The sequence below is a fragment of the Heterodontus francisci genome, chromosome 10, assembly GCF_036365525.1.
Source record: "Heterodontus francisci isolate sHetFra1 chromosome 10, sHetFra1.hap1, whole genome shotgun sequence".
In the NCBI taxonomy this organism is placed as follows: domain Eukaryota; kingdom Metazoa; phylum Chordata; class Chondrichthyes; order Heterodontiformes; family Heterodontidae; genus Heterodontus; species Heterodontus francisci.
This window is the reverse complement of record NC_090380.1, coordinates 33,868,213-33,882,807: the sequence shown is the minus strand read 5'-3', so window position 1 is coordinate 33,882,807 and position 14,595 is coordinate 33,868,213. Positions and strand designations below refer to the sequence as shown.

At 38.9% G+C, this 14,595-nt stretch overlaps 1 protein-coding gene across 2 annotated transcripts in view; it reads left to right on the top strand.

Moving 5' to 3' along the window:
- syap1 (synapse associated protein 1) overlaps window positions 1–11,851 on the top strand; it is a 30,111-nt gene extending 18,260 nt beyond the window's left edge. The window contains exons 3-9 of one of the 2 annotated variants that reach the window (XR_010975817.1): window positions 1,349–1,415; window positions 2,478–2,551; window positions 3,858–3,997; window positions 5,732–5,880; window positions 6,982–7,037; window positions 7,157–7,339; window positions 10,265–10,352. Coding sequence is in view for 1 of the 2 variants with exons in the window: in XM_068040425.1 (XP_067896526.1) it covers window positions 1,349–1,415; window positions 2,478–2,551; window positions 3,858–3,997; window positions 5,732–5,880; window positions 6,982–7,037; window positions 7,198–7,339; window positions 10,265–10,389 (753 nt within the window). In the remaining variant the exon portion in view is untranslated. Of the gene's footprint in view, window positions 1–1,348; window positions 1,416–2,477; window positions 2,552–3,857; window positions 3,998–5,731; window positions 5,881–6,981; window positions 7,038–7,156; window positions 7,340–10,264 lie in introns of both variants that reach the window. The other variant, XM_068040425.1, reaches the window with a different exon arrangement.
- The last annotated feature ends 2,744 nt before the right edge of the window (window positions 11,852–14,595 follow it).

Below are 14,595 nucleotides of genomic sequence, written 5' to 3'. Positions count from 1 at the left end.
AATCACTGAAAAGGACTTAAAAGAAAATTATGCTGAATCTTTTTACTAGTTTCATCAACAGAAACTCGCCAACCTCGTTATTTCAATCTGGAGGCATGGCCAGCTGTGTGGGCGGGGCAAGCTTCCGGCAGAATAATTTTTAAATCCGTATTAGATTGTGGAAACTTGATTTATGCTTATTTCTGCAAGCTTTTGCACTGGTTTGGCTGATTTCATCTGGATTACACTGATAAAACTAGCAGAAACTCTACTCAATAATTTCTGCATAATAAACTCACTAGATATGCTTTCCTGTTGAACATCTGGGTACTTTTTATCAAACCTACATGTGCTGACTTAAAACTAGAATAAACAGTCAACTAAACCTACAACTATGTAAAAGACCAATAACATATCGGAGAGTGGTTTCATTGCTGTTGCTGAATCTGTATTCCGAGTATGACTTTGGCTCAAACTTGACTGAGTTTATGATGAGGGAAATGCTTTGCAATCAGTTTGTGGTATCTAATTTGCAACAAAATAAGGTGCATTTTAACAAAATAATTATTGATGTATTTTTAGTTTTGCTAACAGCCATTTGTGCAGCAACACAAGTGGTATTTTCCACTAACAGGATGCTGCCATCAAGCCAAAAAGACATTCTGCCGACCACACAAATGAGTAATTTGGTATATGAATCCCAGTGCCGATGTGATGCTAGGTATGTAGGCCGTACATTCCAACGACTGTTAGATCATATCAAACAGCACGTCCCTTTAGCTGTTCACAATAGACAGAATACTGACCGTACTCAACCAGCCAGTACTTGCAAAATTCAGAACAGAATGTCAAAGATTAGATGTGATTCCACGATTGGACAGCTCTTATTGAACAATCCTGAGCATTACACTAACAACCAATTTCAGATCATCAGTCGCGCTCCCAATGTGGTTCACCTACGCTTGCAGAAGCTGCATATATTCATACACAGGGACCTGCCCTCTACAGGCAAAAGGAACATGTCTAGGCATTGCACCTTTTTTGAATTAAATAAAAGCATGGGGGACAATAGTTCCCTGGTGCATTCTCCATGGCAGCGCATTGATCAATCAGAATTGACTTGGCAACCCTTTTCTCATGCTGTATAAATTGTTGATCCCTTTGAAATTTGGCATTCTTGCGTCTGTCCTGATGAGTGCAAAACAAACTGCTTTGACAGCATGTCTCTTTTCAGCAATACATCAACTATTTTATCTACATGAAAGTGTATTTCCTTTGTGTCAGTGAATTTGAGTCAGCTGTTAATGCTCAAGTCATAAGTTTTCCCTATGTAGTGTGGGTGTAAGCAAATTATGTTTCCACATTTTAGACTATAATTGGAGATTTCAAAAAAGAACAAGACAAGTTTGTACAAGAAAAGTTGATAAAGAAAACAGGTACTGCCTACTTTTCTCATACTGTGGAATTTTGTGTGTATGTGTGTGCTTTAGGATAGCTAAACATTAACTGATATTTAATTATTTCTTGGTCTTTTGAAATTCTACATGCTTCAGAAATGTGATGGAAATTTCTCTTTTTAATCAAATATGGCCAAAATCATGACATCCTTGGATTTGCATTGATAGTGAAAAATCTGTACGCACTAAAATAACATTTATTTTCATTGTCCGTTGCTTTTCTTCAGCCAGATATTTTTATGTGCTATGTTCTTTTTGTAGTTGTATTAATCCACTATGATATTGACTGCTGCATTGGGTTTACTATTAGCAATATGGACAGGGATTCCAATAGTACTTAAGAAATGCAAACAGAAATTAAATGTAATTTCTGACCAGGTTAAAAAATCTATGTAAATTCTTGGTATTGAAAATAATATTGAACTGTGAAAAGAGAAACATAAATTGTAATATACTAGCAGATTGCCTTGCTTCCAGTAAGTTGGAAAATGCACTGTTTTATAACAATAGGAGTATTCGCCATTTAACACAAGGTACTTTAGAAGCACTGATTTATGGTGACTAAATCTAACTTATTTTTTGTATTGGGGACCAAATTCCACAACTCTGAGCATTATTCTGTGAAAACTATAAATCAGTGACTTTTTAAATGTATTTCATCTATTATGTATTTCATTTTTATTTATCATTTTGAGGAGACACAGCAAGGTTTTATACATGTTTTAGAAGTTGGAGGTAGGTATCCAGTATTTAGCTGCATTCAGGCTAGGGGAAGAAAAGACTGGTGGTACGCTTTGGTAGCACTGGTGGGGGTGGGCGGATGATAGCAGTTAGGCAGCACTGCTCTGCATGTCTTGTGTTTGCACAATGCTAAATTGTACTGTAAGTGCAATCTAAAATACTTACACTTAGCAAAATGAGATTTCTAATGAGAGTAGAATATACTGCCTAAACTTCACATCAATATCTTAGAGCTGGGATGGTATGCTTTTTATTAAAGAATAAAGTTTTCTTTGTAAATAATAGGTTTTTTTTTTCCAGATGCTGCTGTACCTCCTTGGGTTGGATACAGTGAAGAAGAAGCTATTCAACAGCAAATCTTAGCCTTGTCAGCAGTATGTCTGCTTTTCTTTAATACTTCAACATAATTTTATTTTGATGGAATTGTGTACAGGTTAGACAATTTCACAATGACTGAAACTAAAGGCTTCAATGTACCCTTAAAAATTAAACTTGGGCACTAAGTTTATATCCCAGTCTGCTGCACAATTAAGTAATGAGTGGACACAACTTTATAATGTGAGTGACAAAATCCCAAATTTCTATTTGGACCAGAATTTCCAGCAGTGGTGAGGTTAATGATATACCATAAATCGCGCCGTCAAGTGTCAATTTTGCAGCTGCTAACTTGCTCCAAATTTTACTGCTTTAATGGTTAAATATGACGCAGTCAGCATTACGAGGGCCAAGCACTTGGCGTTGATCTAAGTGCAGAAGTGATGGCATATTTGCCATCTGGAGCCAGGGGATGGTTTTAAAACCATGGCTCAGTGATGGCACTCTCACCTCCGAGTAAGAAGGTTGTAAGTTCAAGGATGATGAGGGATAAGATTGAAATGCAACACTGACTCTGAAAAAAGATGGCTTCGCTATATACTAATTTAATTATCCTGTTGGTAATCATAAAGTCTGAGTTCCATATCTAGAAAAGTATGGGCCCATGCACGGGGAGAACAGATTCGAAAGAAGATTTTTTAAAGTTTCCAATTATGTTAGGCTACTGGGTGTTTTGTAATGACAAATATGTTACCCACCAATTTTGCACACTAACCCCAACATCAAGTAAGTACTCAAAAGTTTTATGTGGTCAGAGTGTTTGAATTAATCATGAATAGACACTCTTGCCTGTGTTTTTTTTTGCCCATTAATTTCCAGACTGTAGTTGTAACCTTGTGTTCTGGTGCCATCTAGAGGTTGCAATGTGGCACTCTTAACAGGCAGTACTCTTAACTCTGCAGTTTAGTTTCTCATATAAAATGATCAGTAGTGTGAATCAGTTCTCCCTTCCTGCCACTTTGTCTTATGCTTCTTTGTCCTTGCAGGTTCTTCCTGCTAGATGCCCAATGTGCATCCAAAATGTAAAACTAATTCCTTATACTTTCATTCTTAGAATGCAAGATCAAACTTTAAAAGGCCACTGTGTGGTGAGGCTGTCTCAGTATCTCTTGCTTCTGTCTATTCTGAAACCAGGCATAGGGGTTTTGTCGCAGCCAGTCCAAGTTTATTCAATGTATTTCACAATAGTATTTACATGGTACGGTAGTTATATTTCAGTGAATAATAGTCCTACTTAACGTGCATTCTCCATATTTCTTTTGTAAAATCTGTCTAAAGGTAAACCTGAGATACTTATGTTTTCAGGAGAGGAGAAATTTTCTGCGAGATCCACCAGCAGGAGTCCAGTTTAATTTTGACTTTGATCAGATGTATCCTGTTGCTGTTGTAATGCTCCAGGAAGATGAACTTCTTAACCGAATGCGATTTGATCTTGTTCCAAAGCTGTAAGTTCTACATTAAAGTACATTGCATGCCAAATAAAATTACTGGAATTGGGTAAAGGCTAACATAAAATCTGCTGTATACCTTCGTAATATATATGTTAAATGAGTGTTCCTTTGAATGTAAAGTGTATACCAATGTTGTTCCTATATATGTTGCTCGGTTTGTCTGTTTGAGTTGAAAGTATTGTTGCATAGAAGTGAGCACACATTTCCTATCCTGCTGCCTGGAAGTCAAAGAAAAGAGGGACATACTGGTGAACAAATTAGGCTAGTTTTAAATGAAGTGCAGGTTTGTGAAGTAGCCGGGAAGGTTGGGCATTTGGTTTAGTCAGGTTGAGTGGGAGAGAGTGGAAATTAGAACAGGATCAGTGCAGAAGGCAAATATCACTGGTGGATTGAAGTAAAATTGAATACAGTTATACTAGAGACTGGGACTATGCCTCATTTATTGGTGTTATACATTCAAGCAAACAGTATATATAAGAAGCTAGGTTGTACTATATCTGAACGTATAACTAATTTTAAAAAGGCATGTCTGATTTTGTTCTTTTTGGTTAAGTTTCTCTCTTTCTACTTTATAATTCCACAAAGCAGTGTCTCAACATTGTACCAAAAATGTTCTTTCTGAACATTCCGGTTCACTAATCAGATTCTGCTGAAATAGTTTAATCTGTCATCCAAAAGACAGCACTTCCGACACTGCAGCACTCCTTCATACTGCATTGAAGTGTCAACCTAAATTACATGTTTAAGTCTGTTAGGTGGGGTTTGAACCATCAATCTGTTAATTCAGAAGCAAGAGTGCTATCACTGAGCCAAGGTTGACAACCTCTTTAGTATGCTGAGTGTAACACACAGAATATTACTATCAGTGTCAGACTCAGTAGGTTCAAACCCCACTCCAGAGACCTAAGTGTGAGATGACACGTCAGTATAATATTCAAGGAGTGCTGCACTGCTGGAGGTGCCAATTTTCAGGTGATGTACTGAACCAAAGTTCTGCCTTTTCCCTCCCCCTAAATTGAAGCTAAATTTATCCCTCAACCAATATCTCAAAAATAAATTATCTGGTCACTTATCTGATTGCTGTTGATGGAACATTTCTGTACACGTTGGCTGCCTTATTTCCCTATGTTGTAATAGTGATTATACCTCAAGAGTACTTAATTGGCTATGAACTGCTTAGAGGACATGAAAGATGCTACTTAAGTGCAAGCGGTCTCTCTTCCTTCCCCCTCCCCCCACCGATCTGCAGGAAATTCTGAGAAAGCAATAGGGTTATGATTTCATGACTTCGCTGTTCGATTGAGTTTCCCTTGTCATTTCAAAAGGACCAGGTGATTACTTCCCAATCAGCCATCAACATGAGATAGGGAGGGAATTTCCAGTTTGGAACAGTGTGCTAAGAGAGATTTATTAGAATTACAGGAATGCAAGGGCCCATAAATTCAGGTATAATGAAAAGTCAAATCTAGGTGTATTTCCAAGAGACACAGTTTCCTTCCTTATAAGTTGAGCAAAATATTTCTCCACACAATCTAAAGAGAATTCTTGTGATGTAACCATGATGGACTTGGGAAAAGAAACATGATCACAAATTCAGCTTAATTTTGACTTGGCTGTGTATGGTACTGTACTGTTTTCCTTGTGGTGTTCTGTTGGTAGAATGCAACATATACTAAATGTGTATAAAATTACTTCACTTTGAGTTTTGCTCTGCTGATCCCCCTCCAGTGTGAAGGAAGAAGTATTCTGGAGGAACTATTTCTACAGAGTGTCACTTATCAAACAGTCAGCACAGCTTACTGCTCTGGCTGCTCAACAGCAAACAGTTGACCAACAGGGCAGAGAAGATAGCAGTCCAGATGATACCCATTTGACAGGTAAATGAGCATCTCTGTAGGCAGCCCAGCCAAATTAAGTTATTCATGTAATAAGCCACTTTGTTTGTAAACTGTTGTAATTTGTGAACGCCTTTATATTTTCTAGCTATGTTTAATTTCACTTTGATCTAGGTCTTGGGAAAAGGTTTTCATAACTTCAGCACCTCCAGTACATAATTAATATTCGGCCTGAGGTCTAATTGTGCTCTTCTGAAAGGAACTAAATTCAGTTCCCATTCAAATTAGGCTTCCAGATCGTCTTGTAATGAGACCTACAAGTGGTAATTTCCAAGAACCACATTCGATCAGTGATTGAAACAGAAACTCTTGCACGCCTCTTCTGCTAGATGCAAGTACATTTCCAAAATCACATCCTTTCTGTAAACTGCTTTTGCCTTTCCCTCTTCCTTGCACCAAGTTAAGTCCTTATTTTTATGCAGTCCTCATTTTATAATTGGGACATTCTAATCCACACACTGTCAGGCTTGACTGAAAAATGAATAATCTGCAGCTGGCTGCGAAGCATGCCAATTGTATTGACAGCAGACATCTTCTTGCATCAGCCTGGTACGTTGGCTGTACTTAGCTGCTGGGAAGGAGAAATACAAAGATCCTCTGAGCACTAAGTTGACTTAATTAACAATGTCCTTAATGTGATAATCACATTGTATACACCAGTATATTTTTAAGTTTTACTGTCACTTGGAGCTAATAAAATATTCTCCAGATTTCACTTGTGAGATTTTATTAATATATTTCAAATGGTCCTATTTCAGGATCTGTAAAACATACTGGAATCCTGTCAAAAAGCTCAAATAATATAACCCAGAACTGGACTTTTACAGTTGTGATTGACTTATTAAAATTGTTCTGGCCATACTTTGCAAACTTTCCACATGGCGATTCTGCAGTAATCTCCACAGGTATCGTTCATTAACCTTGGGCTTAACACACATGCACATTCTGATCCAAAGACAACAGAGATGCATACATTCTTTTAGTTTGCACTCTGGGAAGTTCTAGACAATCGTATCCTTTAGGTCTATGCTTATTCAGGATAACTGAATTGCTCATAACCAGAATTTCGTAACTTCCTTTCAGAAACAAGGTCAAAAACACCACCTTGCGCTATCCAAACTCAGGCAAAATCGTGTGAGGTAATTTTTGTTTTGACTAGCATAATTTATTACTATACTAAATATTTCAAATTTTACATGATAATGTAGGATGTAAGTGGGCAGATTGTGGAGTCATTTGCATTTTTACTGCCTCCTAGAGAAGCACAGCAATCATTTCATACCTTGGCACTCCTTTCAGGAGGAAGAGGAAATTTCCACAAGTCCAGGTGCTACAGAATTTATTAGCGATGCATACGATGCATGCAATCTCAACCAAGAAGATCTAAGGAAAGAAATTGAGCAGTTGGTGTTGGATAAAAAAGAGGATGTTGCAAAAGAAGGTGGGGATAACAATCTCATTACCAAATTCTACCTGAGATTTATGCTTAAACGTCATATTTCTTTAACCCTCTTTCTAAAAATGAAGACTTTAAATATGGTTTTGTCTCTGTGTAACAAAACATAACAATTCTGAAAATATTTCCCAAACTTGTCTGTCTTGATTTTTGTGGTTAACTTATAATAATTATTTACTTCAGCATGGGACTGACTGGATTGCTCTGTGCAGAGCCAGCATGGACTCGGGCCAAATGGCCTCATTCTGTGCTGTAAATGACTGACTGTGACTTCAGCCTTTCCCTTTGTTTTTAGTTGCACTACCATTTCCTTTGAGCTTAAACCATTAATTAGATTTTAAACCCTAGGTTTGGATTTGATATTTAAGTATGCAGTTTTAGATTTGATTTAGACTTTGATTCTTAAGCCATTTCACTGTACAGCTGTTAGTCAAGTTTAATTCCATTTCAGTGATATGTACTAGTGGTGGTGTATCTACATTTATACTGATTTAGTTTTTAGTCTCAACCAAAATTTATGGCCATTGGTAGGAAAGTATTTAAGTAGATTTTGTGACCTCATAGCACACAATGCTGTTTGTATTAAAAAGGACAGTGATTTCATGGAAGCGATAATGTAGCTGAGCCATGTATGCCAGAATGTTTGATTCCTGATCTGTGCTGAATTAGCTCTTCTCAGGTGGGGGGATATTGAGATTGGCCAATGTCTCCTCCATCGCAAAGGGGCAATCAGCCATTGTTCCCTTTCTGAATCGCTCTACAGAGCAGCTTTCAGATTTATCTACTGCTGCTGTTTAAACTGTATGGTATGTGTGGCTCGGTTCTGTTCAAGGTCCAACTGAACTGAGAGAATAGTGTATTTTTGTACTGATCAATTTAACTTAGTTGTCCAACTTGATTGCATCCAGTAAATGCAGACGAAAACTCAAGCACCTTGCACTTGTAAACTAGCTCACCAAACTATAATCATTTTACTGTGCTTAAGCTAACTCTCACATGAGGTAGAGTAGTGATAATGTCACAGGACTAGTAATCCAAAGGCCCAGGTCAATGCCCTGGGGATACCGGTTCAAATCCCACCACAGCAAGTGGTGGAATTTAAATTCAATTAATTTTTTAAAACCTGGAATTGAAAGCTAGTCTTCGTAATGGTGCCATGAAACTATCATCGATTTGGTGTAAAAACCCATCTGGTTCACTAATGTCCTTTAGGGAAGGAAATCTGCTGTCTTTACCAGGTCTGGCCTACATGTGACTCCAGACCCACAGCAATGTGGTTGACTCTTAACTGCCTTCAAATGGCCTAGCAAGTCACTCAGTTGTCATGGGCAATTGGGGATGAACAACAAATGCTGGCCTTGCCAGCGACACCCAGATCCCATGAAAGAATTTTTTAAAACTCAGCCAAGCATCTTCTCTGTTTACGATCCTGAATTTGAGCCCTACTGATTGGCAGTCCCTGGGTCATATTTCCTAATTATTTTTTTATATTGTATTTGTGTGCAAATTGGCTGCTGCATTTCCTACATTACAACAATGACTACACTTCACAAAGTACTTTATTGGCTGTCAAGTGATTTGGGACATCTTGGCTTGTGAAAATTGCTGTAAAATGCAAGTCCTTTCATTCTTTTGATCATATTGTTAAAAATCATTTCAGTGGCAAAGCTAATTGGAGCACCAACATGCGGCGTGTCAGAGGGAAGAGATGAGTTTCTGACATCAGTCACATTACTGTGGGTTGTGTCTGGCCTTTGCTCAGTATACCTCACTAGTATATCTCAAATCATTGTCATGTATAGCTCCCAGTAGCCAGCAGAAGAGCAGCACTGAGTGAGTGGGTCACCCAGCCATGTTCCCAACTGTATGATGTGTGGGCCTAGCGAGTCCTGTACGGAGGAATCTTGCTTCCTCAAAACTCCCCTGAGCTGTGTTTCTTTTTCTTTTTTCCTTTTCTTCACTAGTATTTCCCCACAACCCGCCCAGCCCCAACACAAAGGTGTTGGCTACTTGCTGGGGTACATTTTGTAAGATTATCACAGCTGAGCCCAATCCTTTCCTCACCTGAAGTCCTTACAGGGATCACTCGGAAGTGATTTGGAATGGAAAACTTGGCCAATTTTCTAATCCTCTTAGCACAGTACTTTTTTTTTGAATAAATAATTTGAATGGTTTCCAAATGTTTTTAATGCAGTAATAAAAAGAAAGGATAATTTAAAAACCAATAAATAAGGTACAACACTAGGTGTGTATAAAGTCATAACTTGTGACCTTGCACTAAATCAGGAATACTGAACACTAACAAAAGATTTAAACCACCTGTCATCTACCTGGCAATTTCACCGACAGTCGAGTCAGTCATTTACAGCACAGAAGGAGGCTATTCAGCTCATTGAGTCCATGCCGGCTCTCCACGGAGCTATGCTGTCAGTCCCACTCCCTGGCTCGATCTCTGTAGCGCTGCAAATCTATTTCTCTCAAGCAGCCATCCAACTTCCACTTGAAAAAAAGTTTAGAACACTCAAAATAGCCTCACGTTATCAGAGTAAATTTTAAATCTATATTCTAAATTTCTCCCAATATAAAGCAAACCCAACTTTGGGGTCGAATTCACAATGGAACTAGTGCAGTGAAAGACTTGATCATCGCATACTGGACTTGATGTAATTTTTATTTGCAAGCAGTGACTGATGTATGCCATATTGCAATGTTGTTCTTTCTCAGGCAAAATGTGTGTCTGGATGGCTGCTACTAAAAAAAAAAATAAAGTCAGCTCCTATTGAAAAATAAAATTACAGAGTATGGATTAAAGCTCCAGAACCTGGAATAAATTATGTATAGCACTGTAAATGCAGCATTTGATCATGTGAAGGAAAGCAATAATAAAACTGCTTAAACTTACTCCAACAGCATCCACTGACTGGGAAGAGGAACTGCAGCAAGAACTTCAGGATTATGAGGTGGTGGTTGAGGCTGAAAAATCAGATGAAAATTGGGATAAGGAAATTGAAGAGCTGCTACAAGCAGATGGTTGAATTGAACACTGTTGCATTCCTTTACTTTCCCCAGCACAAAACCAGCATGACTGGCATGAATCTCGAATTCTCTTCACACTATAAAAGTCGTCTGAGAAAAGTTGTAGGAATAATTCTGAATAAAATGTGCCTTGCTGTATGACCCCTCTAACTCAGAGTAATTTACTTTTCTTTTGGTCAAAGCAGGCGGACTAGCAAAGTTGGATTTCCAGTTCCAAGGATTTATACAGTCTGCATTTATACCTATATGTTGGTACTACTTAGTGCATTCAATGCCAGTGTACCAGTGATTTCTAGTTGGATATGGAAAAAATATGCCTGGTGCAAGCAAAATTTTGATGCAGGCATAGGACTTCACTGTGGTTTCTCTAACTTCCATAATGTAATGAACTGAAGGAAGCATAACTTTCTTCGCAAGCTGATTATGGACCTGCCAGAATTCAACCATACTAAATTATATACGGTATCTATTACACAGAAGAGATGACCATATACAAGTTTTCTGTTCTGAAACATATTCAGACTAGGTTAATTTGGAACAGACACTAATTTCTCGTCCTTCCCGTTGGTTATTAACACAAGAAACCAAAGTCTATTTTTAAAAAGAGACTCTTTGTGGAGGATATATCGATAAAGCATAATCTTTCCATATTCCTTGTTTATTGAATAAATGTTAGTTATAGTCATCTAATTTTATGGGTTTTTGCAAGAATTAGGTTTGAATACAAAATGGCAGTTTAAAATTCAAAAAGCATAGAAAATTATACAGTATCATTTGCCAAGAAACACAAATTACCATACCTCCAAGACTGGCAATCTAGATGTATTTATAATTTTGCTTGGTTATTTATATTCTTGTGAAACAAGTCCAAAATTTCTGTATCAATATTGATTCTGAAGCCTGATTAAATGATTAAAAAAACCTCCTTTTTCACAAATACTCTGTGCTGTAACATTTGATTTCAAAGGCAAATATATTCTCTCAATTGCTACCCAAACCTAAATTTCATGCAGGATACGTGCTCATTTACACATAACTCTGTTGCGTGTTGCCCTATTTTAGACTGACCTTTTAATCGACATCTTGAAGTTTATGCCTTGTAATGTCATGATTGGGAACTGCAGCCTTCCATTTATAATGTCACAGATGGAGAAGCTCTACAAAATGGCTACTTCTAACCAGTAGTTACAAAGTATAACAGATGCAAGTGGCTGGAAGCTGCTAAAATGTAGGGCAAATGAGTTATTACTCAAAGATCGGTATTTGCATTGCTGCCAGGTCTAGATTGTGTATGGCTCAATTAGGACTTAGAACTTTTTCAGTTCAGTCACGCCGGTTGGGGTGCTTGAGTTCTTGATTTTTTTTTTAAAGTTGTACAAAGTTGTTCTTCCAGGCTAAATGTAACTTATGAATTTCACATGTATCATTTAAATCTTAATAAATGAGATTTTCTTACAGTAATTTTATTTTACATTTTGTTGCAGGTTCTTTTGAGCAGATATGAATTTATTTTAAGTGCGATCAATATGTAAGTTGATACTAACATTTTAAAATTGCCAGTTTTTGCAAGACATTCTGTTCAAAGATGAATGTAAAAATTGCATTAAATGTAATCTTTTGACATGATATTGTTATAAAGTGAGGAAGAGGGACCTATTAGATTTTTTTGTGATTTTCTTTTAGTTTTTTCGCCCTCTGGTGTTTTTTTTTAGTGGAAATAGTGTATTCATTTTTCTAAGAAAACTAATGAAGACCAACTTCGACAAAAATATGAAAAAGTTCAGGGGTACATTTAAGATCCAATAGTACTATCTGAAGAGAGCAGGGAGTCCTCCCAATGCCCTAGCAAATATTCTCAACAAATGCCACCAAAAGCCAGATTAATTGGTTATTCATTTACTGACTTGTGGAATTTTGCTGTGGAGAAGATGAAAGCCATTTTTCTATACATTTGTGACTCAAAGTAATTAATCTGAGGAGTTTGGTTGCAGTTAGCACAATTTACAAGTTGATCTCCCTTGGCATTAGTTACTGTGTTAAAATGGTGATGTATGTAACAGGTCTGTCTTGATGACGCTCAAAATATGTTGTAAATAGGCATATCTTGAAGTTAGAACCATAGAAATATTGCGGCATAGAAGGAGGCCATTCAGTCCGTCATGCCATCTAAAGTTTTGTGATTGTCAATTGACTAATCTGAAGCCTAATAAAAAGCAAACCAATTGCACATGCCAGAAATGAAACGAAAACAGAAAATATTGGTAACACCCACCAAGTAAGTCAACATGATCGTAAGCAAAATCAGAAAATATTGGAAATACTCAGCATCTGTGGAGAGAGAAAGAGAGTTAACGTTTCAGGTTCTGACCTTTCATCGTGAAAGGTCAGAACCTCCACAGATTCTGCCTGACCTGCTGACTATGTCCAGCATTTTCTGTTTTTGTTTCAGATTTCCAACGCCTGCAGTATTTTGCTTTCTTTTCTTCTTTGGCCTCCTTGTCTCGAGAGACAATGGGTAAGCGCCTGGAGGTGGTCAGTGGTTTGGGAAGTAGCGCCTGGAGTGGCTATAAAGGCCAATACTAGAGTGACAGACTCTTCCACAGGCGCTGCAGATAAAATTGGTTGTCGGGGCTGTTACACAGTTGGCTCTCCCCTTGCGCTTCTGTCTTTTTTTCCTGCCAACTGCTAAGTCTCTTTGACTCGCCACACTTTAGCCCCGCCTTTATGGCTGCCCGCCAGCTCTGGCGATCACTGGCAACTGACTCCCATGACTTGTGATCAATGTCACAGGACTTCATGTCGTGTTTGCAGACGTCTTTAAAGTGGAGAAATGGACGGCCGGTGGGTCTGATACCAGTGACAAGCTCGCTGTACAATGTGTCCTTGGGGATCCTGCCATCTTCCATGCGGCTCACATGGCCAAGCCGTCTCAAGTGCCGCTGGCTCAGTAGGGTGTATATGCTGGGGATGTTGGCCACCTCGAGGACTTCTGTGTTGGTAGTACGGTCCTGCCACCTGATGCCAAGTATTCTCCGGAGGCAGCAAAGATGGAATGAATTGAGACGTTGCTCTTGGCTGACATACGTTGTCCAGGCCTCGCTGCTGTAGAGCAAGGTACTGAGGACACAGGCTTGATACACTCGGACTTTTGTGTTCCGTGTCAGTGTGCCATTTTCCCACACTCTCTTGGCCAGTCTGGACATAGCAGTGGAAGCTTTTCCCATGCACTTGTTGATTTCTGCATCGAGAGACAGGTTACTGGTGATAGTTGAGCCTAGGTAGGTGAACTCTTGAACCACTTCCAGAGCGTGGTCGCCAATATTGATGGATGGAGTATTTCTGACGTCCTGTCCCATGATGTTCGTTTTCTTGAGGCTGATGGTTCGGCCAAATTCGTTGCAGGCAGCCGCAATCCTGTCGATGAGTCTCTGCAGACACTCTTCAGTGTGAGATGTTAGTGCAGCATCGTCAGCAAAGAGGAGTTTCCTGATGAGGACTTTCCGTACTTTGGTCTTCGCTCTTAGACGGGCAAGGTTGAACAACCTGCCACCAGATCTTGTGTGGAGAAAAATTCCTTCTTCTGAAGACTTGAACGCATGTGAGAGCAGCAGGGAGAAGAAGATCCCAAACAGTGTAGGTGCGAGAACACAGCCCTGTTTCACGCCACTCAGGATAGGAAAGGGGTCTGATGAGGCGCCGCTATGCTGAATTGTGCCTTTCATATTGTTGTGGAATGAGGTGATGATACTTAGTAGCTTTGGTGGACATCCAATCTTTTCTAGTAGTCTGAAGAGACCACATCTGCTGACTGGGTCAAAGGCTTTGGTGAGATCAATGAAAGCAACATAGAGGGGCATCTGTTGTTCATGGCATTTATCCTGTAGCTGGTGAAGGGAGAACAGCATGTCAATGGTGAATCTCTCTGTTCGAAAGCCACACTGTGCCTCAGGGTAGACGCGCTCAGCCAGCTTCTGGAGCCTGTTTAAAGTGATTCGAGTGAAGACCTTCTCCACTATGCTGAGCAGGGAGATTCCACAGTAGTTATTGCAGTTACCGCTGTCACCCTTGCTCTTATAGAGGGTAATGATATTGGCATCGCGCATGTCCTGTGGTATTGCTCCCTCATCCCAACACAGGCAAAGCAGTTCGTAGAGTGCTGAAAGTATAGCAGGCTTGGCACTCTTGATTATTTCAGGGATAATGCC